At 37.4% G+C, this 27,915-nt stretch overlaps 2 protein-coding genes across 3 annotated transcripts in view; both read left to right on the forward strand.

The window, feature by feature from the left end:
- The first annotated feature begins 480 nt into the window (after positions 1-480).
- LOC123498799 (nucleolysin TIAR-like) lies at positions 481-17,642 on the forward strand. Its single transcript, XM_045246225.1, is given in 5 exon segments — positions 481-636; positions 9,292-10,280; positions 10,282-10,479; positions 11,341-11,385; positions 13,712-17,642. Coding segments are annotated over 4 exon segments (1,350 nt in total). The 5' UTR covers positions 481-636; positions 9,292-9,302; the 3' UTR covers positions 13,841-17,642.
- A 3,108-nt stretch (positions 17,643-20,750) lies between these two features.
- The window catches only part of LOC123498800 (sphingomyelin synthase-related protein 1-like), a 16,510-nt gene continuing 9,345 nt past the window's right edge, over positions 20,751-27,915 (forward strand). The window contains exons 1-4 of one of the 2 annotated variants that reach the window (XM_045246226.1): positions 20,751-20,810; positions 25,472-25,654; positions 25,842-26,029; positions 26,590-26,785. In XM_045246226.1, coding sequence (XP_045102161.1) covers positions 25,490-25,654; positions 25,842-26,029; positions 26,590-26,785 — 549 coding nt within the window. In that variant the 5' untranslated portion in view covers positions 20,751-20,810; positions 25,472-25,489. Of the gene's footprint in view, positions 20,811-23,849; positions 24,083-25,471; positions 25,655-25,841; positions 26,030-26,589; positions 26,786-27,915 lie in introns of those variants that run through there. The other variant, XM_045246227.1, reaches the window with a different exon arrangement.

Raw genomic sequence — 27,915 nt, forward strand, 5'->3', positions numbered from 1 at the left:
TAAGGAGATAAATACCACGATATTTAGAAAAGTAAATCCCCCGGAAAAATAGTTTTGCTTAGAAAAGAAAGAAGGACGCATAAAACTATTGCCGTCAACTCTCGACCAACATTTCTTTTTCCAGCCAACTTCCATGAAATAGCCCAATTAGTCGCGGAAACAGTAGCGGACGTGGCAACACTGCATAGTGATATTCATGTTATGGGAGACAACGAATATTACACATTCACCATAATTCAAAAGTAAAAATAAAATATATTCACAACAAACAACACAACACAAGAAGTACACAGATGACAGAAAAAAAAAAAATCAGCATACAGTACATCAATTTACCTTCAAAAATAACCCGAACATTAACTTCCAAGCACCAAATTTACGTCAAAATATAAAGTGAAAACAAATGAAATAACCTAATCACAGTAAAATAGCCAGGGAGACGAGATAGGGCATTATTTAACACGCTCGGTGTGAAAAAGAACCTCTGTGTGGGTCATGACGCGGGTCCAGTAATGGCGGCCGAGGCAGTGCTCCGTCTCCTGGCTTGAAAACAATAACTTCGGCTTTCTGGCTGTCCACACTGAAACCAACCACTTGTTCTCCTGTCACACTGCTGCCCCCGTAGACTAGTACAAGGTAAGGGTGCGGCTGTGTCCTGTAGGAGGCGAGGAAGGGCACAATGGCGGCCTGTGTCTTAGGGTCTTTGACAGGTCATTTGTGGTGCCGGTGTGAGTCAGTGGGTTGTCCAGGTGGTGGGGGACACGTGCACGGAGGGGCATAGGGTATCACCGAGCCATAGTGGTGTAGTGGGGGCGATGGCGGCGCTGGTGCTGGTGACTGATGATGGTGGTGGTCATGGGGTGTTCTTTCTTATCGATGGTATATTTCGATAAAGTGCATCCCGAGTTTACTTTTTAAATTTTCCGTATTTTTTTTGGTTATGTTTATCTTTTTTTTTCAATTCCTTAGTTTGCATTGGGTTAGTGAGGAACTAAGGTCATTTTTTTTTCTTTTTCTAGATGAATAGTTTCGAATCCCACAGTCTTCCAGTATTACTTACTCCATCCTTATCTAAGCTGCCTAGCGCTTCCCTTCTCCTCTCCACGTGTAGGTCGTTAGCCGGAGGTGTTCAAGGCATCATGTGTGAACCTGTTATTGTTTGTTGTGACGTGCTTGTTAGAGTATTGGAGGTGGGTGGGGGCTGGGGAATGGGTGGGTACAGGTGGTAGGGTTAGTCAGGCGAGTTAGGTGGTGGTCACTCCTGTCTCACTGGTACATTAAACACTTTTTAGGGAGGGAAATACTTAGCTGTTGTATGATACTTCATTGTCATGTGTCAATGCTGTCTTTATTTTTCAAACGAACCAAGCCTTTTTGCTAGCAGAGGGCTGTGATAACCTCACTGCCAGTCATGAGATGCACCAGTAGTCTGGTGCAGGCAGGCTTAGGGAAGGTCCTCTTGAAATCAAACATGTCCCCATCAGAGAAGGGTCTCTCTGGGAAAGAACTTTGGTAAATTTTGTACTTTCTTGTCCGTCACAAGTTGGAGACAAAAACATTTTTTTGGTAACTAGATTTTAGTATTTTGTATGAATTTGCTAACTGTTTGTCACATTTTTTTTTCTCAAGTAACATACATAGGGTGAATACAATAGTCCTGCGGCCCTATGTCCTAGTTTTTTTTTTGCATAAATGGAGCCTCTTACTACCAACAATAGGGAGGAAGCTGCACTACTGCTGCTGCTTTTGTTATTAATAATGCTTTGCTGTGATCTTGATACCATTGCTAGCATCCTAATAACAACAAACCAAACTAAACCTAACCTAATCTAATCTAATTTAATTGGCAGTGGATGAATTGATGTGCTGTTTGAGGGCAGGACAAATTAAAAAAAAATGCTAACAATATTATAATAAATTTCTGAAGCATTTATATGTCTGGGATTGAAAATATCCTTAATGAAGGGCTCTGTCTGATGAGAAGTAAAATTTAGTGCTCGCAGCATCTCATCCTAGTCTCCAGCATATTTCCTTCCTCCAAGTCACATATCTTGCATACTTTTCTGTTGGACTATCTGTAACTCCTTGCATTCACATCCATACTCTGCCCTGGCTTGGAAAAGATCACCATCCATTCTTCCCCCATATAATTTTTTCATACATTGGAGCCTCTTCCTCTATACCATTCCAAGGTACCCTTTTTCTCCGTCTTTTTCTAGCATTGACTTATCTCACATGTTTTACTGCTGTGTCACTTTTCCTTTTTATTTCATTTCATTTAAGCCCTTTGCATTTCTAACAGCATACTTGTCACTCAGTGTCTTCCCTCAAACTGTTAAAAAACTGAACTATTTTCCAAGTTATCTCTCTATTGAGTCATTTTCAACTTTTATCTCACTTCTTCTGTGTCTGTTACTACAACCCCATTCACCCTCAGGCTTTCCATATATTCACTATCAGGCATTCCCTCTCCCCACAGGAATCTTACTACTATTTACTTAAGTGAAATAATGTGTGAGGCTCATGAAGCCATTTTTAGCTTTTGTCTCCCACATGATGAACTCCATCCCATCACCAGCACTCATTTTGTGTTTCACTGTTTGATCTGCTGCAGTCTCTGACGAGACAGCCAAACGTTACCCTACGGAATGAGCTCAGAGCTCATTATTTCCAATCTTCGGATAGGCCTGAGACCAGGCACACACCACACACCGGGACAACAAGGTCACAACTCCTCGATTTACATCCCGTACCTACTCACTGCTAGGTGAACAGGGGCTACACATGAAAGGAGACACACCCAAATATCTCCACCCGGTCGGGGAATCGAACCCCGGTCCTCTGGCTTGTGAAGCCAGCGCTTTAACCACTGAGCTACCGGGTGTGTGTGTGTGTGTGTGTGTGTGTGGCATTGATATTGGTATTTCTCTTGGTTTTATTTGTTTATTTTAATTTTTTTTACTTATTTATTCTTTAGCTTGCATACTAGTAAAGTATGCTTTAAAAGCTTAGAAATTTGGTAGTGTCGATTATGGATGTGGTTCTATATCACTAATCTCTCTAAATTCTTTATGGTTTTATATGCCTGAGGTCAAAATATTTTGAGATCAGTGGTTCATGTGTTGTTGGGTAATGTAATCACAAATATTAACATTTACATACTCCTTATTGCAATATACTGTTCAAATTGTACCATTACTTACCAGAGAAGAAAAGTGTCTGCCAGAGTTCAGTCCTATCTTATAAGTGTGTGATACATTTGGTGTGTTGACAGGCAGAGTTACATAGTGGTACTGAACACTTCAAGGATTGGCTTTACACATTGTTACATCGTTTGTCACAACAAAGTGGAGCTTAGTAAGTTATTACCTTGTTTTCCCCATCTTAAATGAGACCAAATGATATTTTCAACCTTGAGATGCAATGCACCATAATTAGGCCTATATGAATTATTATTGCTATAAATCCTGTTGAACTGCTCAAAAGTTTTTGCTTAGATCAGGGGTTCTCAAACTTTTTCTCGTTAAGTACCCCCTGAGTTATAAGACCATCTTCCCGAACCCCCAATAATCTGACAATGAACAGAATGGCAATTTATTGACTAACTCGTTAAATTACAATAATTCTGCAAAGGATATTATAAAATTATTCAAATTTTAATGACTTTATTCAGAAGAAACATCAGTATTGCAAATATTTTACAACGATGCTACGCATGCACGAGTGAAACAATATTTTCTTAAGTATCAATCAATAATGAACTTCAGTGTGAGGGATGTGCCTGTTTGTTACAAGCAAGTTCCTCAATTCGAAGACCAGTATTAGATAGGCACAATCGTAGGTCATGCTTGACATTGAGTCGTGATCGATGTTTAGTTTTCATATTCAACAGCGTTGAAAATCCTTGCTCGCACAGGTAAGTGCTAGGGAACATCAGTAAAGAGTTCAAAACTTTTTCAGATACAACAAGGTAAATTTCACTCATTTTAGACCAGAACTTGGTGAGAGAAAGAGTTTCAAATGCATCTTTTGCAACAGAGTCATTCACCAACTCTAAGAATTCTTCTTATTATCTGGGAGAAGGTGCATTCACAATGAATGGGTTTCTAATCAATATTGATTCCATTTCACTCAGTAATCAACGCTGTAAGATTAGAAACCAGCGTAGAACAGTGAGATTGAAGGAACACACACTGCTAGCACTGAATTTCATAATCCACAACTGCCACTATTTAAATTTTAAGATATGTTTTTCGTCAGCCATCTAAGTACCCATAGAAATCTTCTTGTGAACCCCTGGGGGTTCGCAAACCCCAGTTTGAGAACTCCTGGCTTAGATGAAAAGGGTATATGCATAAAAAAAGTCTTAGTGATACATGACTATAGTAAATTTCTTCCTAGTATGGATTACTAGTGTTGAGACAGGTTGACTGAAGTATGATATGTCCCCCAGCATGCTCTAGGAGTGTTACAGTTAGCAGCAGGTTACCTTGATGGCATCGAGAGTTGAACCGTGGATGTTTTCAGTGTGTTGAATTCCACAGAGGTAAAATTTTGTTCTGATACTGTAGTGTGGATAGTGTTAGTTTGACAAGTAGTTGTCTTTTTCAAATGTATACATAAGATTTTTGTCTTTACTTGTTTCAAACATTGCTTTTATATGACAAAAACTTGACTTGGAAAGGGAATTCTTGTATTTTTTATTCTCTATTTTACTATTAAAGTTTTTTCTTTGAATTTCATTTACTGGTATGAATGAAAGTGTTTTTGTTGCCATTTAGGAAAATATTTGGTCTTCAGAAGGGGAGAAGGATTATTCTGATTCTTGATTTAATAAACTAAGGTTGCATTATGAGGACAGTTGTACAAAAACACTCAGCTGTGTTGTTGATTTACATAGAGTATAAACAAGTATAAACAAGTGGCAGATAGCAGGTTGTGCAAAAGTTCTCTGAGGTTCACATATTGTTTTTTTTTTTTTATTTAATTTTTATTTTTATTTATTGGTAATGCAGTTGATTTGCTTGGACGATAGTCATGAGAGTTTACTACATTAATGATCAGATGAAGAATTTGATCTAAATCTCACAGTTGTGCAATGCTTCTGTGTCCAGGCAGGTTATGACAACAGCAGGACGTTTCCTACCACTGCCTCCTCATGCTTTATTTATAATATATATAGGCTTTTTAGTCTACTGCAATGATTCTACCTGCATTAGCTCTTGTGATTTCCTTACACCATTCCAGTTCAGTGCACTTATGACTTTACAATGGCTGCCTTATTTGATGCCTTACAAGATGCAAAATGGCACAGGTTAAGTAATTTTCTTGTACTATATTTTTATTGTTCTATGGAATTAGCCTTCTGCAATATTACAAGTTGCATTGAATTAGCCTTCTACCATATTACAGTATGTAATAATACTTCCCTATTGCTGATGTTTATTGTTTCTTCTATTTATTTTTATTCATGAGTTTGTCTGTATGACGTACACATACATGTCAGTCTACCTCACATTGATAAGTATCTCCACTGTCATTGGCTTTATAAAATAGTGGATGGTAGAATATACATAAGATACTTTTTTTTTCATTTTTAAATTGTGTGTGCCCTCCAAGAGACAGGCTTATAAGGCATCTTACATGGTATCTATCTACTGCACAATCACTTGCACTCTCTCCATTGGTGCCTTGTGTCCCTTTCCACTAGTTGACAAAGTTATAACAGTTCACTTTTTTCAGTTGAATAATTATTGCAAGTTTTCTATGAAGTATATACCTAAAGTGTGTGTGTTATTGTGTTGACCATACCATTTGCTCGTTATGTTTGTCACAGAGTTGCTATACGTCTTATAACTGTTGGTGTCATACTTATCCGATGATTTAGAATTTGATTTATAATTCATACTTGATGAATAGGCTTTACTTTAATCCTTTTGTGATCACACTTTCCTTACATTTCCATTATTGTTTGTTGCTCTGCACTACTGTCACATTATTAGTTTGATCATGGAAAAGTCCATATCTAAAAGTGGTCTTTGTGATCTGTCAGTTAAAACATTCATTATACTTTGATACCATACTCTGGTTTCTGGGTACGTTTCAGTTTTTATTAATTGTGAATAGAGAGTGTAATTCTGAGGCAGCAAGTTGTGTGTGTGTGTGTGTGTGTGTGTGTGTGTGTGTGTGTGGTAAAGTTGAAATAGTGCATGCATATAGAACACTTACACCAGCAATTCTTAAGTTTTTCGGGTCTGTGACCTAGAATATGTCTAGATCTACTATGGTGACTGATATGATTTCATAAACACTTTTATTTATCATTCAAATTAAATATATTTAAAAGATAGAAGTAGATGTAGGATGGTTTTTTTTTTTTTTTTTTTTTCCCATCTTATTTATTTACCTATATTTGTAAGATGGAAGTAGATGTAGGCTTTTTTTTTCATCTCATTTACCTGTCTCTATGATTCTAACAGTTAGTCTTCTGTGATAATGAATAGGTATATGGGGAAAAGGATTGTGCACAGATACTTGGCAGCCCATTAAAATAGCTCGGCAAACTAACTTTGGGTCGTGACCCAGGAGTTAAACCAATGACTTAAACACACACACACACACACACACACACACACACACACACACACACACACACACACACACACACACACACACACACACACACACACACACACACACACACACACACACACACACACACACACACACACACACACACACACACACACACACACTGTCTCGTGCCTCAGTGGTAAATGGGCTGAATCTCTATTGGTTGTCATGGCTGGCATAGGTTTGAACCCCTGGGACTCTCTGCTTACAATTGTGGTGTTTGATGTGTGAGGTGACAGTCTTACTTGAAGATTGGTAATAATGAGGCTCTGAGCTTGCACTGAGGGTAATGGCTCGTGATTGTGGGTCCACTTGTGATCAGGCTTTGGTGAACACAAGAAAATAAGTACACTATTAGCAAACATATGAAGTATATAGAAGTGGGGTTTAAAGACTGTCAGTCAAGATTATCGTTCACATTGTGTGTGTGTGAGTGTGTGTGTGTGTGTATATATATATATATATATATATATATATATATATATATATATATATATATATATATATATATATATATATATATAATACTAATGTTTGTGTGTGTGTGTGTGTTTTGTCATAGGTGATGGTTGTGTATTGTTCATTGTACATAATGTATGGTCAAGTGAATCACTGGGATTGGTGGAGTGTTCGAGTGAAGTATTAGAGAGGTTTATTTGGGGAAATGGTGATGTGTTCATTTGGAATTGCACACTTTTAGGCACAACTTTTGTTTCTTGGTGACTACATTGGTTTATGGTTTGTTATGAGAGAGGGAGCAAGTTTGTTTTGAAATGTATGTTGTGTGTGTCTTCCTGGTATAACAGTCTAGTGCTTTGAATGTTGAAGCATACCTCATGAATATTATGAAACACTTGTCATGTCAATTTTAAGCATGTATGTATAAATGATTTTTGCATTAAAAATGATTTTACATAATTTCTTTTATTTTCGTGAGGAGGGTAACTGCCACAAAACTAGTATTCTGAGATCCAGAATCTTTGTATGTTAGTTGTTTGTGTAGATTGCACTGTAGAAATGAGTAATTGTATAGTTTTGTTAGTATTTTCTGGTGGTTCAATAGTTTTTCCAAATCCAATAAGTGCATATGTAGTTTTTTCTTAATATTTGATTGTGCCAGTTGAGAATCAGTATTGTCCTGCTTTAAGGGGGCCATCCTGCTATGAATGACTAGCACTATTGAACTGAATGACTTGAGGCAAATATGTAGCATATTTTTCCTGCAAATCTTGAAGCTGTGAATTAGTAATAGAGTAGGTAAAGAAGCACTGGATTTATATGTTATAAAAGCCCATTGTGACACACACACATGCACACACATGCACATGCACACACACATGAGTGCATATACACACACATGCGTGCACACACACACACACACACACACACACACACACACACACACACACACACACACACACACACACACACACACACACACACACACACACACACACACACACACACACACACACGTAGCTCAGTGGTTAGAGCGCTGGCTTCACAAGCCAGATGACCGGGGTTCGATTCCCCGGCCGGGTGGAGATATTTGGGTGTGTCTCCTTTCACGTGTAGCCCCTGTTCACCTAGCAGTGAGTAGGTACGGGATGTAAAAATCGAGGAGTTGTGACCTCGTTGTCCCGGTGTGTGGTGTGTGCCTGGTCTCAGACCTATCCCAAGATCGGAAATAATGAGTTCTGAGCTCGTTCCGTAGGGTAACATCTGGCTGTCTCGTCAGAGACTGCAGCAGATCAAACAGTGAAACACACACACACACACACACACACACACACACACACACACACACACACACACACACACACACACACACACACACACACACACACACACACACACATTCATTCATTCATTCATTTTACAGATATAATGTGCTCTAAGCTATTTAGATGAAGTAACTATAAAAATCATTGCTTTCTCTCTCTCTCTCTCTCTCTCTCTCTCTCTCTCTCTCTCTCTCTCTCTCTCTCTCTCTCTCTCTCTCTCTCTCTCGTGGTTTTGTCCTGTAGCTGTCCTGCCTTTTTCAGTTGATGCTTTCTTGACGGTATGAGAACAATTCTGGTGAAGGATGTTTATTCTTTAAACCAAGTATAACTCAGTATTTATCCCTTCCATGTGTAATATGATATAAGAAAATAGTATGCAATACAGAATGGAACCAGAAATAGGACAAATTATTGATATTTTCAAGTAGATGTGTTTTAGCTATATAAATTAGTACAAAAGAGAGGAATGGGAGGATTAACAGAGCAGAATTAATTTTCATTACAAAAGAAGGATGGCTCCCTTTACTCCTCACTAATGTAATGATGGCATTTCAGAACGTGTGTATGAATTTCGTGTATTACTAATTTTGTATATTCAAGTGTTTCAGGCTTAAGTCTCAGTGCATTTAGTAATGTTTTATGTGGGAGATTCTAAAGATTTGGAAAAACAGTTTGATGCATTAGGGAGTAGGAACAGTCCTAAAATAAATAGAGTCATGGCAGTGTGCTTCATGTGATTTTCAATGCTTAAGTTTCAGCAACATTAAAAAAAAAGAATAAAGTTTACTTAATTGTGGTATTAGGTTGGCATCCGGGCGTGGAAATGATGGTGGATGGTGGGCTGTCTGATGTGCTGATGTGGTTGGTTCCACAGGTGACAGCAACATGGCACAAGAGCAGAACAGGACGTTGTACGTTGGCAACCTGGACAACTCGGTCACCGAGGACCTCATCATGATGCTGTTTGGCCAACTGGGTGAGGTGCGCAGCTGCAAGATGTTCCGTGAACCCACTACTGACCCATATTGCTTTGTCGAGTTCTGTGATCACATGACAGCCCTCAATGCCATCACCATGATGAATGACAAGATGCTTCAGAATCGAAAAATGCGAGTTGACTGGGCCACTGGTCAAGGTAACAAGAACAAATATACAAAAGTAGACACGAGTAGGCATCACCATGTATATGTTGGAGATCTTAGTCCGGAAATAGATGAACAAGCCCTTAGGGAAGCCTTCCAGGTGTTTGGAGAGATCTCGGACTGCAAAGTAGTAAAAGACCCACAGAGCTTTAAATCTCGAGGCTATGGGTTTGTGGTTTTTGTGAAAAAGATGGATGCAGAGACAAGTATTAGTGCCATGAATGGTCAGTGGCTTGGTCGAAAGATGATTAAGACACGCTGGGCTACTCGGAAGCCAGCAAACACTCCAAATGAAACCAAACCTGAACAAAAGAAGCTAAACTATGATGAAGTGTTCAACCAGACAACACCCACGAACACTACAGTGTTCTGTGGGGGATTGAAACAAGACATTACTGAAGAAATGTTGCACAAGTCTTTTCAGCCTCATGGACAAATAGAAAAGATTAAGATCTTCAAGGAAAAGGGTTATGCTTTCATAAAATACACCAGTAAGGAGAGTGCGTGTCAGGCAATTGTTGAACTTCATAATTCTAATTTAAATGGACAAATGATTAGGTGTTCTTGGGGTAAAGACACTGGAGTGGACCAAACCAGCAATCCAGCGCAAGAAGCCAATGGGGCACAACCTAGTATGCCTAGCTACCCCAATGGTGGTGGCTTTCCCAACCAGATGGGCCAGATGGGGTACTGGCAGTATTACCCACAACAGATGCCCTACAACCAAATGCCCTACAACCAGTACCCCTATGGCTATCAACCCAATCCTGGCTATATGTGGATGGGGTGGGGGCAGCAGGGATGGGGCCAGCCCAGCCAACCAGCACCTCCAGCACCTCAGCAGGGACAACCTCAGCAGTGAGGTACTGATGCTAGGCGGCCTCCAGACACCAAGCCCACGATGCTTCATTTTCATCTTTGTAAGTGCAAAGATCTTCAGACCAATATATGATGTATGTATATAGCTTTATTCAATGCTAGGAAATTAAATATAGGGCTATACTTACTTATCTCTTGTCCATAAGCACTATCATGTAGAATTAGAAAAAAATATTAAAGTGTTCCTTTTGTAAGAAAAGTAATTTTGTAAAGTTTTATATCAGGAATGCATTGAATTGTATTTTATACTGTTTTTGAACAGATATCGAATAACTTTCATGGCTGCTTGATAATAATCAGCTGTTGTAAATACTGTTACATGGAAATTTAAGTTTCTATGCATAAATCTTAATTTTAGCAATAGTGGGATTTTCCTATAGGCCATGGAGGTGAATTCACTTTGGATGTGTATGTACTAATCTTTCAGTACTTTGATGCAAATTTCAACAATTGATAAAATAATTACAAGGCATGCATGGAATCCAGGGATGAGTGAGTGGCTGTGAGACAGATAGCTGTATTTTGTAGTATTTACCCAATTAATTTCTTGCACTGACTCATGAGTATTACTCTGTATAATCACATTCCAAAAACGAGACTGGTTAATTGGGATTTTTCCTACGACCCTTTTAGTTAGTGAAATGAATATTATGTTTTGTGCTTAGCATAAAATCTTTTGTACACAATCCCATCCATGTACAGATATTCAAACGTGAAAATAAAGGAATGGCGTGAACGTTAAGTATTAAATTGTTATTCCCTGATCACATATCTGTCTGACTAAACCATCAATTCTTTTTATATTTCAGGCCTAAGGCAGGGAAGCTTTGATTCCAAATGTATGGTATACATAGGAGAAGCTTACTAAGTAAACTGGCTGACGCATTCCTCTCTTGTTGCAGGGGTGCTGTGTTGCCTTGTTGTCCTATTTAAGTGCAACACTGCAGGTCAGTGGGTCACTTGTTTGTACTTACTACTTGTTCTGGTTTTGTCTGTTCACAGTAGCTCAACTGCACATAATGGAACCCAACTCTCAGTGGCACATAAAAGTCTTGTTACAGGCTACCCTGTGTTTGTAGGTTTGTGCCACAGGAGTTAATCTAGGGCTTGGTGAGTGTCAAGTCCCCCAGTCACCCATCAGCATCACCCTGGCTCTGACATGCAATCATCATTGATCTCTACCAGATTTTAGTCATGCCAAGTAATAGTGTAACATGCCTAGTATTGGGCTTTGAGTGGCCAGGTTATTTTTGAACATGTTGCCTATTTAGGGCTGTGGCTACTGGCAGAGAATGGTGCAGGTCAGAGTCACTGGAGGGTGACTGTAGAGGGAGTACACTTCTTCACAGGACTGTTGTGAGTGACTGGTGAAGGGAACACTCATCAGCACTAGAGGGGGAAGGCTGCTCAGGTAAGCCTTACAACTGTTCCATTTCTTTGTTCTGTTTTTGAAAGTGCAAATGGGATCCAGACCCTGCTTGGAGAGAGGTATGTCCAGTTGTGCCAGTTTACCTTACTGTTTTGTAGTTGGGTTGGACAGGAAGCTGTGAAATGCTTGGAAATGCTTTCTTCACTTTCATATGAACATATGTACTTACGCTGCAGTATGCTTATGGCATAGATTACGTAATATGAAATACTATAAAACTAGTATAAATAAACTGTAAATCATACTACAACCTGGGAACTTAGAAATTGCATATATGAGGAATGTATTGTTTACAAAGGACAAAGAAAGTCAGTTTTATATAACATGTTGAATTATTTGCTGATGAGTTGAGCTACCTTTTTACCAACTGCTCTAGCTTTGTCAGACTTTTGTTATGATTTGTGCTATAAGATATGGGCCTTTCTCAATTGTCCTAGTACAATTTGACCTGCATAATTCTTTGGTCCTTTTTGTACTTAAGAGCAGTTTGCAGCTTTGTTTCTGTTTATGATTTCATCTTTTCATTTATTTTCAAATGCATCAAACTAATTTCATTCATACTTGTGATGTAGTTCTCTCTCTCTCTCTCTCTCTCTCTCTCTCTCTCTCTCTCTCTCTCTCTCTCTCTCTCTCTCTCTCTCTCTCTCTCTCTCTCTCTCTCTCTCTCTCTCTCTCTCTCTCTCTCTCTCTCTCTTTGGGAGACGCCCTCCTGGCTGTGACACTGGTCTAACGGTCAGGTATTTGAGCCTTGTCTGAGGCCCTATGTTGTAGGAAGAGTAGTGCTTTCTAATCTTAGTTGGGATGTATGACCTTAACTTTTGGAATGCCCTCCTCCTCTCTCTCTCTCTCTCTCTCTCTCTCTCTCTCTCTCTCTCTCTCTCTCTCTCTCTCTCTCTGTTTCAGTCTTTCATTATTGGGTCACCAAAATTAATTGGATGTTGAAAAAATTATAGATGTCTGCTTTAAGTCTGTAGGATTCTTGTATCATTTGCATCAAAAGCTTTTAGCTCATAACATTTTTCTGCACTTGTCATCACTTCTGCTTCATTTAATTAATAACATGTGCGTATCGTTATTGTAGCTCATATTGAGGGTGTCTATATATCTGGGGAAATTGAAGTCAACATATCTTTTGTCTGTTTTCTTTACTTATTTCCTTGTTTTAGATAATTTCTTTCATCAATGGACGGTAGGATTATATAAAGTTTGTAGTAGAAATGTATATGAATTATGGAATCTCCTTAGAGGTGGATATAAATAACATGGGAAAATTATCAACTTGCTGGATTTTCTGTGATGGTAAAGAGAACTTGTGGAAGTGAGCTGTGAGGAAGGAGCCACAACCAATGGAATAGAAGTCCTTTGCTGTAAGTGAGAGTTGTTTACAGTTGCCTTGACACTCGAGTATGTTTTGAAGTTTTTACCGTGGAGGAGGACACAGTAAGTTGTTTTACGTGTGGTGTACTAAGACGGAGTCCAAGAAGCAGGAAGTTGCATTGAATGGGACGTGATCAGTCATTCTTCTACAGTAAGTGATGCTGGAGGTACCAGTTATAATGTTGTACTTTATATAAGGCTTGTATATTTCATATTTTCCTAAGAATAAATTGTATTATATTTGTATAAAATACTCAAATTGTGGTAATCTTGAATAAAGTTATTACAGTTCTATTTTTGTATGGCATCATTTTGGAGATACCTAGCTTTTGGTTTTATCATCATTTACAGGTATAAACTGACTAACAAGTAAGCTAGATAGTTAGTGTAGAGTTCTTTTCTTTTTCTTTATAACTCAAAGAAAAAACTCACTCTGTACCATACTATCATAGATTATCTCACAATAGATGAATGAGGTGTCCATGTTGCTCTTGGCACTAAAACACCTCTACCAACAAGATCTGCCACAAGTTGCTTCATTGAACAACATACAATTTAACTACAAAGTTAAGAGGATTGCATATCCCAGCTTATGAAAATTTTTTAGATTTTCTGAGGTCATTGAAATTATTTGTTTTTTATGCTTGTGATCTTAAGTAATGTGAAATATTATTGGCATAGAGGTCAGAAACTCTTGTTCTATAAGATAACGTACTGCTACAAGGTCTTAAGACAAGCTGTCCTAGAAGTCAAGTCTTGTCTCTCTCCTCCACTTAGCAGGATAGCTGATTAGTGTACATGTACCAACTTGCAAAATTCTTATATTTGAGATGTATTAATTTATGTCAGCAGTTAGCATTTTTTATTTTTTTTATTTTAGATATTCAAAACTATTAGTACAAAAATTCAAGTTATTAACTTTAGGTAGGTCACAGAAACATGTTTTTATACCAGTGGTTCACAACCTATGGTACATGTACCATTAGTGCTATGAGAAAGCTTTCCAGGTGAGCACTTCCAGGATCATATGTGATTTTTAAGTTTAATTGAATTTATTCATATCTCAGAAAAATTATTATTGCATTGCACAAGGTAATCTGGCATCGGTCATCTGGTAAAAGAGCAGATGCATCCCTCACATTAAATTGAGTTGTGTTCCTTGTTGTTAGTTCATTTGTGTGTTCTACTTATGGATAAATTGATATTTGCTGGGATTAATTTTTTTTGGAACAAAGTGGTACACGGGGACTGTACAGGACCTCCAAATGGTACTCGCTCAGGAAATGGTTGGGAACCACTGTTTTACACAAATGCATTCAATGTCTTGGGCTGCAAGTTGACAGTTATGTGTATCTATGTATATAAATATTATATTATATTTGTTTCCACATTTTTCTGAAGGGTTAGTATTTTGATATTGTTTTCATATTGATATTTTGAATATCATCTTGAAGTAAGGCAGATTGATAATGTGATAGGGAATATCTTGAATGTTTTTTTTTAATGTAGGAAGGGCTTTATAGGTGTACTAATTAGGCTTTGTAAAGGTTTTAGAACAGGGGTGAGAAACCTATGTCCTGTCAAGGTCCACTGGAATATTTTTAACACAGATTGTGGGCCATTAAAAAATAGTGTTTGTAACTTCTCACATTCTGAGTTCTTTGATAACTAACTTAAGTGACATGTAGTCCAGTATACATGAATATTTTATATTTTATTAATTATGGTATGAAGTAGCATTCCTGAACAGAGTTATAGGCCTTATCAAATGTCCCTGTGGCCCTTATACAATCCAGAGGCTGGAAGTTCCCCACCCATGTTTTAGAAAGTAGGAAGGGCTTTACAGGTGTACTAATTTGGTGACCTGCTGAAACTGGAGAAGAGACACAAGATATGGATTTATATCAGCTTTGCCTGAGATGACTGTAGCTAAATACTGTACTTAGCTTTTGGAAGTTATTTCATTCACCTTTAAAGCCAGAACTGACAATATGCCATAAAAAATAGATATGTGTGTATGTTTAGCTGAGGTGATGAATAAACTTTGTGGCTGTTGTTACTCAGTCCTTAAATTGCTTCATTGAAACCATATTGTTGATCAGTATTTATTCATTAATCCATCAGTGCCACGGACCTAACTTCATTATTTCCATTGCTGGGCAAAATGATAGAAAAATGTAATCAATAAATGAATAGTGAGAACCTTATCTGCAATAATCAATGACTGATGATTCATGTCGTCCAATAACTGATAAATCGTTAAATGCAAAGTTCTAATTCTTAACGATGATGTTGATATATTAATAAAGAAGTTAGTGAAGCCAAATCTTTATTTTTATATTTATCTTAAAAATAAAAGAAATGAAAAAAGCTGGCAGAGATGACTCAAAATGCTTAACTTTGTTGATGCCATTTTAGTTAGAGAGATGTGAGGTTTCCAATTTAGACTGTAAGTAAAGAATAGATCGAGGATGTTCACTTTGAAGAGAGCGACAGTTGAGTGTCACTGAAGAAAAGGGATAATTCTCTGGAAGGATGTGTTGAGTTATAGATGGAGGAATTGAATTTTTAGACATTGAACAATACTAAGTTTGCTCTGCCCCATTCTTAATTTTTAGAGAGATCAAAAGTAAGGTATTCTATGGCTTTGTTGCATGATCTGTTTACTTCTTGATGGATTGGTCATCTCTGGAAAGATATGGAAAAGTATAGTATGGTATCATCACTGTAGGAGTGGATAAGACAAGAAATTGGGTTTAGAAGGTCATTGATGAAAAATAGGAAGAGAGTGGGTGACAGGACAGAACTCTGAGGAACACCACTGGTATTAGGTTTAGAACAGTGGCTGTCTTCCACAGCAGCAATAGAATGGTCAGAGATGAAACTTGAGATGAAGTTGCAGAGAAAAGGAGGGTAGTTTGGAGATAAAAGCTTTGAGCTAGATTGTATCAAAACCTATTTATATGTCTAAGGCAACAGCAAAAGTTTCACCAAAATCTCAAAAAGAGGACTCATTAACCCCTTCAGTACTGGGATGCAGTTTTACCATGAGTTTTGGGTATAATTAGACCATTTTTTCTGCATTAGGAAGGGTCTATGGAGGTCAGAAGATTAATGGCCAGAGTTCTCACTATTTTAATCTCCACAAAAGGTTCTAAAGTTGAATAAAATCGCTATACAGTAAAGAGAATAAATATGAAGACGTATCATGGTACTGAAGAGGTTAAGGAAAGCCAGATCACCAGCAGAATAGCCTTGACAGATTAGATTTTTTTTTTTTTTTTTTTTTTTTTTTTTTTCAGCTTTTGAGCAGAAGCTCACATAAAGAAAATTCAAATGGAAATTATTTACAAGCCTGTTTGCTATGAAAAAGTAGGTTGTGCACCCCAGCCTTTATGTGAGAGTCACCTCGTAAGTACATCCTGTGTTCCTGTGTGGTGGAACTATGGTGGGGATGCTTATATGACCTGCAGATATTTTTATTTTTTATTTTTTTTCAATTTTAATTAAATTTTTTAAAACTTATTTTAGGTTTTGTTAATTTATATATTTGCATTTCAGAATATACCGTCATGAACAGCTTTTTGACATTTATATGACATTATAATGTAAATGGAATGTAGATAAGAAGAGGAGAGAAAATAGGTACTGTTGATAGGAAAGAGTAAATGTAGGTGTGTGAGGGACGACACTTGAAATTTTCTGGAAAGTGCGATTGCATGACTTGTATGATATGTGGATTAAAGAAACAAAGGGAAAGGAGTTGAAGGATGTGATCTGTGTCCCCAGCAGTATAGAAGAAAATACTGGTATATGGGCACCAAGGTTCTTAGATAGTGGGGAAAAGTAGGAATAAATGAATATGCATGGATTTGTATTTGTGCACTTGCAATGTTAGAAGTGAGAAAGGGAGACAGATGAAACTTTGAAATGATGTAGATGAATGTATTAAGAAAATTGAGAAAGGGAGAGAAGTAATGTTAGTTAGAAATATGAATAGAGAGATTGAAGTAGTGCAGTAGCAGGAAAATGAAAATGTTAAAAGATGGAATGAATGACGATAGGGAATATCTAATGGAATTATGTGCAGTAAAGGATTAGTCCTGGTAAATACTTTCTCCAACAAAAAGATCACCAGCTACACATGAAGAAGAGGGATGAAAGTGGTGAATTGAAGAGCCTGAATAACTATGAAGCAATGGATGAGAGATTAAGGAAGGATGTGATGAGTGGTAAGATAGAGAAGGGATGTTTGATGGATCATATGGTGTGGTGGTTATTGTATCAACTTCTCTCTTCTGACTGATTGATTTGTCAACTTCCGTCATTACTACAATGTTGTATATCTTTTTTTTTATGCTTTTTTGTTATGCAAGAGAGGAAGCCAGCTAAGGGCACTGAGAATAATAAAAAAAAAAGACCCACTTAATTGCCAGTTCCCTAAAGTTCAAAGTCAGTTAGCCAAAACTCTGGGACAAATGTCTTGAAACCTCCCTTTTAAAAGAATTCAAGTCATAGGAAGATGGAAATATAGAAGCAGGCAAGCAGTTTCAGAGTTACCAGAGAAAGGTATGAATGATTGAAGGTACTGGTTAACTCGTGCAGAGTTGGACAGAGTAGGGGTGGGAGGAAGAAGAAAGCCTTGTGCAATGAGGCTGCGGGAGGAGGGGAGGCATGCAGTTAGCAAGGGCAGAAGAGCAGTTAGCATGAAAATAATGATAAAAGGTTGCAAGAGATGCAAAATTATGGCGGTGAAAAAGAGGCTGAAGACAATCAGTAAGGGGGTGGGAGTTGATGAGACAAAAAGCTTTTTATTCCACCGTATCCAATAAAACTGTGAGTGGAATCCCCTCAAACATGCGAAGAGTACTCCTTTCAAGGACAGATAAGGCCCTTTTACAAAGTTAGTAGTTGGAAGGGTGAGAAAAACTGGCAGAGAGGTCTCAGAATGCCTAACTTCATAGGAGCTGTTTTAGCAAGAGATGAAATGTGAAGTTTCCAGTTTAGATTATGAGTAAAGAACAGACTGAGGATATTCATCGGAGAAGAGGGGGGGACAGTTGACTGTCATTGAAGAAGAGGGGATAGTTGTGTCGAGTTGATGGATGGAGGAATTGAGTTTGAGTCATTGAACATTACTAAGTTTTCTCTAACCCAATCAGAAATCTTAGAAAGTTCAGAAGTCAGGTGTTATGTGGTGTGCCTGGCTGATGTGTTGACTTCATGAAGGGTTGGTCGTCTCTGAAGAGATGTGGAGAGGTGTAGGGTAGTATCATCAGAGTAGGAGTGGATAAGGCAAGAAGTTTGGTTAAAAGGATCATTAATGAATGATAGAAAGAGAGTGGGTGACAGGACAGAACCCTGAGGAACACCACTGTTAATAGATTTAGGAGAAGAAGAGTGACCATCTACCATGGCTGCAATAGAATGGTAGGAAAGGAAACAAGATAAAGTTGCAGAGAGAAGGATAGAAACCGTAGGAGAGCAGTTTTGAAATCAAAGCTTTGTGCCAGACTATCAAAAGCTTATGATATGTCTAATGCAACAGCAAAAAATTCACCAAAATCTCTAAAAGAGAATGACCAAGACTCAGTAAGGAAAACCAATATATCACCAGTAGAGTGACCTTGACGGAAGCCATACTGGCTGTCAGATAGGAGATTGTGAAGTGACATGTTTGAGAATCTTCCTATTAAAGATAGATTAAAAAATTTAAGACAAGCAAGAGCTATAGGGTGGTAGTTTGAGGAATTAGAAGTCACCCTTTTTAGGAACAGGCTGAATGTAGGCAAACTTCCAGCAAGAAGGAAAGGTAGAAGTGGATAGACAAAGTTGAAAGAGTTTGGCCAGACAAGCTGTAAGTACAGAAGCACAGTTTTTGAGGTTCATAAGCCTTCCGAGGGTTTAGGCCAGCAATGGCATGGAAAACCTCATTACAAAGAACTGGATGTAGGCATGAAATAGTCAGAGGGAGGAGGAGAGAGAGGGACAAGTCCAGAATCATCCAAGGTGGAGTTGTTAGTAAAGGTTTGAGAGAAGAGTTCAGCTTTAGAGACAGAAGAGATGGCAGTGGTGCCATCAGGATGAAATAAAGGAAGGAAAGATGAAGTAAAGTTATTGGAGATGTTTTTGGCCAGATGCTAGAAGTTTTGAGGGGAATTGCAATTTGAAAGATTTTGACATTTTCTATTTATGAAGGAGTGTTTGGCAAGTTGAAGAACAGACTTGGCATGATTCTGAATAGAAATATGAAGTGCATGAGATGCAGGTGATGGAAAGCTCAAGTTCCTTTTGTTGGAAACCTCTCTCATGTATAGCACAAGAAGAGACTAAGGTTTAGAAGGTTTAGGTTGAGAAAAAAGAACAGGGAATGCATGCCTCCATGCCAGACAGTATCACCCCTGTTATGCGTTCAGCACATAGAGATGAATCTCTGACATGGAAACAGTAATCATTTCAGGAAAAATCTGCATAATACCTTCTTGGGTTCCCCCAACTGACAGGCAAAATGCTAGAGGCCCCTCTGCATTAGGGGATTCTGAGGAAGGATTAGAGAAATAGGACAAGATACAGAAATGAGATTGTGATCGGAGGAGCCCAACGAAGAAGATAGGGTAACAGCATAAGCAGAAGGATTAGAGGTAAGGAAAAAGTTAAGAATGTTGGTGGTCAAGAATATGAGTAGGATGTTGCACCAGTTGCCCTAGGTCATGGAGGATAGCAAAGTTGAAGGCTAGTTGACCAGGATGCAGTGAAGGGAGAGGAAAACCAAAGCTGGTGGTGAACAGTGAAATCTCCAAGAATGGAGGTCTCTGTGAAAGGAGAGAGGGAGAGAATATGCTCCATTTTGGAAGTCAGATTGTCAAAGAATTTACTATAGTTAGGGGAGAGATAGACAGCACAGATAAATTTACTTAGACTATTGAATCGAAGCCAGTTGGTGGAAAACTCATAAGATTAAAGAGTGTAGGCATGAGAGCAAGTTAAATCATTGCACACATAGACACAACATCCAGCTTTAGAACGGAATTAAGGATAGAGGAAGTAGGAGGGAACAGAAAAGGAGCTACTGTCAGTTGCCTCATACAGCTGTTTTGGTGAGGAAAAGAAGATGAGGTTTAGTAGAAGAGGTGGTGTTCCACAGATGGAAAATTAGATCTAAGACTGCGAATGATGCTAAAGTAATGAAGAAAAAGTTGAGGGAGATGTCAAAACATTTTGGGTCGCTACCAAAAGAGCAGTCACATCTGTGGGCATTTATGGTCCCCTCCCCAGAAAGGGACTCAGAGGCTAGATTTGGATTTTTTTTTTTTTTTTTTTTTTTTTTTTTTTTTGCAAGTGCATGTTGTTTTGTGTGAAGGAGAGTTGTCTTTAGAGGGCAGACTGTGACCGTCTCCTTGGGTTGAGACAAAAGGAAACATTCAGTGAGATCACAACTAGCTTTGCTATTTTTACATTAACTACTCTTCTGATCTTGGTAACAGTATCTCTCCTCTGCTTTCACAGTGTCACTGAAGATGTTTTACTTTTACCTCTATGCTGTCCACCTCTCTAATGCAGGAATTAGTAAGTATACTTAATCATCCATTCCTTTCTCTGATAAACTCTGGAACTCTCTGCTTCTGTATTTGCACCTTCCTATAATTTGAACTCTTTCAACAGGGACTGCCTCGTATAGGCCTGGTGGCCTCTTGCAGCTTCCCTCTTTTCTTATGGTCAAGAGGGAGGTTTTAAGATACTTGCCTTCAGCATTTGATTATCTCATTTGATCTCACTTTGGGAACTTGCACTTCCATCTCTTGATTTGCACCAAATATATAGTGAAAGTGAGAGATGGAAATGTGGTGTGAATAGTGATAAAGACAAGCGAGTATATAATTGGTTAATGAAAGGTTGGACAAGAAAGGTAGAAGAATATAAGAAGGTATGTGAAAGATGCTAAGGTGAATGTAGTTGAGAGATCAAATGTAAAGGTGATGGGTTATATATCAAAGATATAGTGACTACAGCAGCAACAAAATTGGTAGGGTATAGAAGTCTAGAAAGTAGGTGTAAAGACAATGCTTAGTAGATTTCTGATATTGAGGAGGCTGTGAAAGGGAAGAGGAGAGCATTTGGAAAAAAATGTTGAAAGAATGTCAATATGAAATGAAAGAGGAACAATGTACATGTCTTGAATAGAAAAGTGAAGGAATTGATAAAAAAAGTAAATGGACAGTCAAAATGCGTTAGGAAGCTGAGTGTTAAATTCAATGAAAATTAATTGTTTTGGAAGGAACTTATGAAAGAAAGGGATGGGAGTGTGGGAATACAAGAATGAAGAGGATGAAGCTCCAATAGGTAACAAGAAGCTGGAAGGTGTGGAAAAGAGATTGTAACTATTGAATGAAGACAGTAGGAGTTAGCAATAGTATCTGTAATGGGTGTGGAATTAGTTTGAGGAATGTTTAAACTGAGGAATTGATGGAGAGGAGGTAGAGAAAAGGATAGCCTTGCTGAATTGTTACAAAGCATTAGGCAAATGGAGCAATGGTAGCATTGTGAAAGTAAGGAGGTAAGCTGGTAGTGGATTGGATGCTTGCATAGGTGGACATGATAAAAAAATATTGCAGTAACCAATAAATTGATGACAAGAACCTTATCAGCAATGAATGATAATTGCTAATTAGCATTGAATATATTGCCTGATAACGGATACAGTAACTCTAAACGGGCATTTTTAGACCCCCGGGGGGTCTTAGGCAAGAAGGACCATGGGGCCTCCAGCCCAGAATTATGATGAATGAAGTTCAGGACAATAGATCAGTAAATAAATGTTTTATTAAAGAATGAACATATGAAATAAATGATAAATAACATAGTGGATAAGGTGGTGAGCGTGGGATCGGGCAGACGTCCACACGTAGGTTCGAATCCCACCACATACAGCCTTAAAACACTTTGCCATTTGTCAAGTGGTTTAAAGTTACCTACATGTCACCATGATACCCAGGTTCTAGGTGGTTACACTCATGATGAGCTTGGGGCGGTGATATGGGCCCTAATATGGATACCACTATAAATAAAATTGCCTGCGCCACTAATGGGTGGAAGCTGAACAGCACTTCCCATACACTCTTCAAGTGTGCCTACAGGCGCTATAGGCCTTACCGTAAAAAAAAGAAAAAAAAAAATTTACACACACTTTGTGAATGACAGAAAAACAAACATAACCAAAATGTACAAAATTTTAGATATGCTAAAATACAATATCAGCTGTCCCTCAGGGCCCCCAACAGCTCGGAGCCCTAGGCAACTCCCTGTGTTGCCTACCCCATTGTGATGCCTCTGACTCCAAAATTCTAATACAAGCGATAACAAGTATTGATATTTCTATTAAAAGATCAGTAAATTCAAATCTTTATTTTCTTGTCATCTTAAAAAAGGAAGAAAAATCAAATTCAATGTTTATCCTGTCTCTTCATTAATGAAAAGTACTGTTTTAAGTAAAAGTACAATTGATATTGAAAGTTTAAAACTTCAATATCCTCATGTGCTCGAAAACTAAAATGATGGATTATTGCTAGTCTGGAACAATAAGTATTGAGGATATCAATAAATCGATAACATAGGAAAAATAATGATCAGATAACTAATAACATGGTGAAGGAAAAATGTAGGGAAGAGTCATTAACATAAAAGTGGATATAGTATTAATTCATGTAGAGAAGATCACAGATGAATAATAGAATAAGTGTGGCTGACAAAAATTTCTTGCAGAACACCAACAGTCAGTAGATTTAGAAGAATAATGGTTATCCACTTGTCAGCAATGAATATAAGATTTGAGATATGTTGAGAGCTGAAATCTTAAGAAATTGGATAATTCTGAAACTTAAAGCCCTTGCCAAATTCAATGAAAATGTTTGATATATTAAGGGAAAGGTCATAGCACATCCCTTATTAATGATGATGAAGATTTAGTAGGGAAGGAGGTCATGCCATCACCAATAGATTTCTCTTCTGTGGAATAATTTCTGTTCATCAGATAGGAGACTGTAAACAAATTCATGATTTATTTAGAAGTCTTCATTCATATTTAGGAAGACTGAGAAGCTACAGGTTTATTCAGTAGTCTGAAAGATTAAAGCAGTTTGAAAAGAGCTGCTTTTAAGTACATAAACTGGGAGCTGTTTAATTTTCAAACCAGCATTTAAAGCCACAAGATCCAATTAAACATCTTCAGAGCGAGCAACATTTCTAGCTTGCTTTGTTCTCTGGACCTTGCGGTACTGAGGATATCCTTTGATATTGAATTTCCTGCCCAGTTAAGATATTCATTGTTGTGGACCATATTCTTTTTAAGTTTGTGCACCTAAGCTACATTTATGTATTTAACAAATTGTTAGTACCAGGACTGAATAAGCTGCAGTTACTGAGATGGATCACATTGTTCATCCATTAGTGTGAGAGTTCACTGGTGGGTCTGTGAAAGTAATTGTGGTCACTGTTTATTCCTATCTTCGCTTTAGTCTCTCTCTCTCTCTCTCTCTCTCTCTCTCTCTCTCTCTCTCTCTCTCTCTCTCTCTCTCTCTCTCTCTCTCTCTCTCTCTCTCTCTCTCTCTCTCTCTCTCATATAGTGTCACATATACTTGTGGAGCAGTGGACATTTCAGTGATAAATGGAAAGGTAATCTGGAAAGACTCTATTGTTTATAATAATTTAACTGCATTAGAAAAGCAGAGAATGTTAGTGTGGAGTGTTAATAGGTGCTGTGAAATAGAGAAAGTTACATACATACATATCTAAAACTAAATGAATTGCAATATTAGTTGCATAATGGAAGAGGATTTGTAAAGGTAAGATTGTGATGGAATAGTTTGGAATGCTTTTATACTGTAATGTTTTTGAAAGGAAGAGAAGTACTGTACTTATGCATAACACTAGAACAGTAATGTGCGATAAGTTGATTAGACATAATTAGTGTAAATCATGAAGAGTAAATATTTTATTTTGATATGTTGGTGGTAAGAGAGCAAAGGAATGGAATTATGAAAACTTGAAAATTAAGTGTTAAAGGAAGAACACTAAACATTGACTAAGTAGTGAAAGTGACCACTGAGTAATGCATTAAGGCTGCCATTTCTGATACATGTGGTTGATGTACAGAGTAATAATTAATAGTGCTCCTGACATTTTCACAACTATATAAATGTTATCAGTATGCCTGACACTAAAAGAAGGTGACTGATGCTTGTCAATGCAGTGTGAAAGTTGGGATCGCAATGCACAGAACTTGGGATGGTAAGTATTTAGGAATCAGCAGGAAATTTGGTAGGTTAGCATACTGTATATATTTGTTCAGTTTCATCTCAAATATAGTAGTGGAAGTGTACAAATTTTTTTTATTTATTTTTAAAGAATTATTATTAATATCATTATTATTATTATTATTATTATTATTATTATTATTATTATTATTTTATTTTATTTATTTATTTATTTATTTATTTATTTACTTATTTATTTATTTATTTTTTTTTTCTGGTTCCCTGCAACCAATTAATTTTTCTAGTAAGTTCTTCAGTTACCATAATGGACCTTTACCATATAGAACACTGCGTTGGGACATATCCTGTTCGTTGTCATGCACACTACTGTATTAAGTTTATCAAAGCACAGACATCTACACTAAAACATCACTGGTTTCTCTGCTGCAGTTCACACAATTTACTTGAATAAAACAAAATGCAACCAGTGAGGAGATAAAAAAAAAAAAAAATACATTCTTTATTCTTACTTGACGAGTAAGACAAAACCAGGTGAAGTGTACGTCTGCAACAAGTATTTAATCAGTTCATTAAATAATAACCATCATACCTTTTTTTTTTTTTTCTCCCTTCAAATAATCATTTCCTACCTTTCCTGCATCATTGTAAACATGTTGGGTGGTGTTAGATAATACAATGCTATCTTGCCTATACATAAGGAGACACATCCATAGTAAAGCTCACTGATTGTAGTTTTAAAATCGACACTATAGGTATGGGAAGGTGGAGGAGTTGGAGTGTATAGATATGAACCACTGGAGACTTCTACCATGATTATTTCCATCACTGAATTCCAAGGAAGAAGGATTAGAATACATAACATGAGTACGGTATATGAAGAAAGCTGTGCAGTCATTGTTGTTACACAAGTTGACAATGTTTTTGATATTTGGGATGACTCTTTTTTTGCTTCCACAGAAATAATAATTAATCAGAATGACCAACAACTACCCAGAGTCCTGGACAAACAGTGATGTCTGCTTGTGGCTTAAAGACACAGGATTTTGCCAGTATGAAGAGAGTTTTAAAAAGCACGCAATAGATGGAGAAGCTTTGTTGATGTTAACAGAGAAAGACCTCAAGGAAGACTTGGAAATTTATGTGAGTTTATTTATATGTTTTAAAATTTTATTTATATGTTATTTTCCTTACAAAATTATATTTGGTTTCACATTACATAATAAAGGTATGTTATCTGGTCTGTTATGGATGTTGAATTGTATATCTTTCCTATTACAGCTGAGTTTCTTCATGGTAATAGCTGAAATTGTTTTAATATTCCTTCAAGGTACTTGGTGATGTTAAGAGACTGCTAGCAGCCATAACAAGGCTGAACAGACCAGGTCTGCCAGGCTTCTCTGACCCTCACAACAATGTTCCCTTGGCTGCATCATCTCCATCCTCCCATAACAATCACCAACACAAGCCCTTCACACTCAACACGCTTTCAGCTGGTGTGTCGCGCTCTCGATCAAGGTCAGTGGTGGGCTGCCTCTGAACTGAATTTGAAAAATATAGATTACCATGATGCTTATATATATATATATATATATATATATATATATATATATATATATATATATATATATATATATATATATATATAAATTTTTTTCATGCCCTGCATGTAGAATTTTCCAAGGGCATAATTGCTTGATATAAGTGAAACACATTGAAGTCAACTTTCATTATATATAATTTATTACATGTTATACCTCTTCCACTACTCTTGTTCCTTGTTAACCTTGAATAGCAGCTGCTTGTGTGGCATATGCTGAAAAACTTAACCCTCATCACCACATTATCATTTACTTCCCTGGTGAAGGGATACCATTTAACCTGAGAAATGTAAGATGTCAGGTTAGAGGTTTTGATTCTAAATAAACAATTGTACTGAGGAAAATTGTAGTCTCTTGAGCATGGTCTTTAGGAAAAAGCACAACATAATTGTAAATTAATAGCCCCAGTGGTGCAGCAATGTGATGTTTACTTCTTCATTAAGTGGAAAGAACTCTGACAAAACTTGTATCTTTCAGAAACTATTCATCGGACTCCCAAGCATCTGACCTGCCTGACCAGTCCAGAATTGGCAATTTAAGACGTGCTAGTGGAGTTGCCACTCAGTTAAGGCCCGAGTACTTTAGGACTGCCATCTCCTTCTTGTATGTCTTGCTGGTAACCTGGATCACTGCATTTGTCATGGTCTTTGTGCATGACAGGGTGCCAGACAAGGTAAGATCTTTTGTCTCATTGTACATGTGTCAAAATTATGTTAATCTGTGATAGTCTTTAGTATTTATGTTATCTAACTTTGTAATAATAGGTTAAATATATTTTTTTCATTTGTAGGGGTGGCATTTCCCAAGGGCTACAAATATAGCTATGAAAAAGGTCCACTGAAATGTCAGTCTCCATACATTCAAAGCACTTATCCTCTGATCTCGATTAGCCCTACTGACTAGTAGGAAATATAGAAGCAGGCAAGGAGTTCCAGAATTTAACAGTGTTACTAAAGTAGAGGGGATAGTTATCGGGTTGGGTGTGTTAAGTTGACTGATGTAGGCAGTGAGTTTTTAAGGTATTGAATAGCACTAAGTTTGCTCTGTCCCAGTCAGAAATTTTAAAGAGATCAGAAGTTAGGTGTGCTATGGCTTCCCTGTATGTTCTGTTTACTTCCTGAAGAGTTGGTCATCTATGAAAGTGCAGGGTGGTAACATCTGCCTAAGAGTGGATAGTACAAGAAGTTTGCTTTAGAGGACCATTGATGAATAGTAGGAAGAGAGTTGGTGACAGGACAGAAGCCTAATAAACACCACTGTTAATAGATGTAGGAGAGCATTGTATGTCTATTACAGCAGCAATAGAACAGTCTGAAAGGAAACATGAAATGAAGCTGCAGAGAGAAGGATAGAAGCTGTAGAAGGGTAGTTTGGAAACTAAAATTTTGTGCCAGACTCAATGAAATGCTTTTAATATGTTTAAGGCAGCAGCAAAAGTTTCATCATTATTTCCAAAAGAGGATGATCAAGACTCAGTAAAGGAGAGCCAAAAGATCAGCAGTAGAGATGAGCAGTAGAGCGGCCTATATAGAAGCCATACTGATGATCAGATGGAAGGTTGTGAAGTACAGTAATAGATGTTTAAAAATTGTTGTTGAATACTAACTCTTTTGAACACTGACATTTTTATGTTCACAGCTTTATTGCTTGCAACATGTTATTTGTTTTATTATAAATCCCTTCTATGAACAGTTTTTATGCTTTTCAAAATGGTATTTAAACTATTTTTAATTAATAATATTTGTATTCCATTTGTCAATCCTATCGTGTAGACTTTTCAACTTGATTCCAGCTGGTAATGTT

This window comes from Portunus trituberculatus, chromosome 48, assembly GCF_017591435.1.
Source record: "Portunus trituberculatus isolate SZX2019 chromosome 48, ASM1759143v1, whole genome shotgun sequence".
In the NCBI taxonomy this organism is placed as follows: Eukaryota; Metazoa; Arthropoda; class Malacostraca; order Decapoda; family Portunidae; genus Portunus; species Portunus trituberculatus.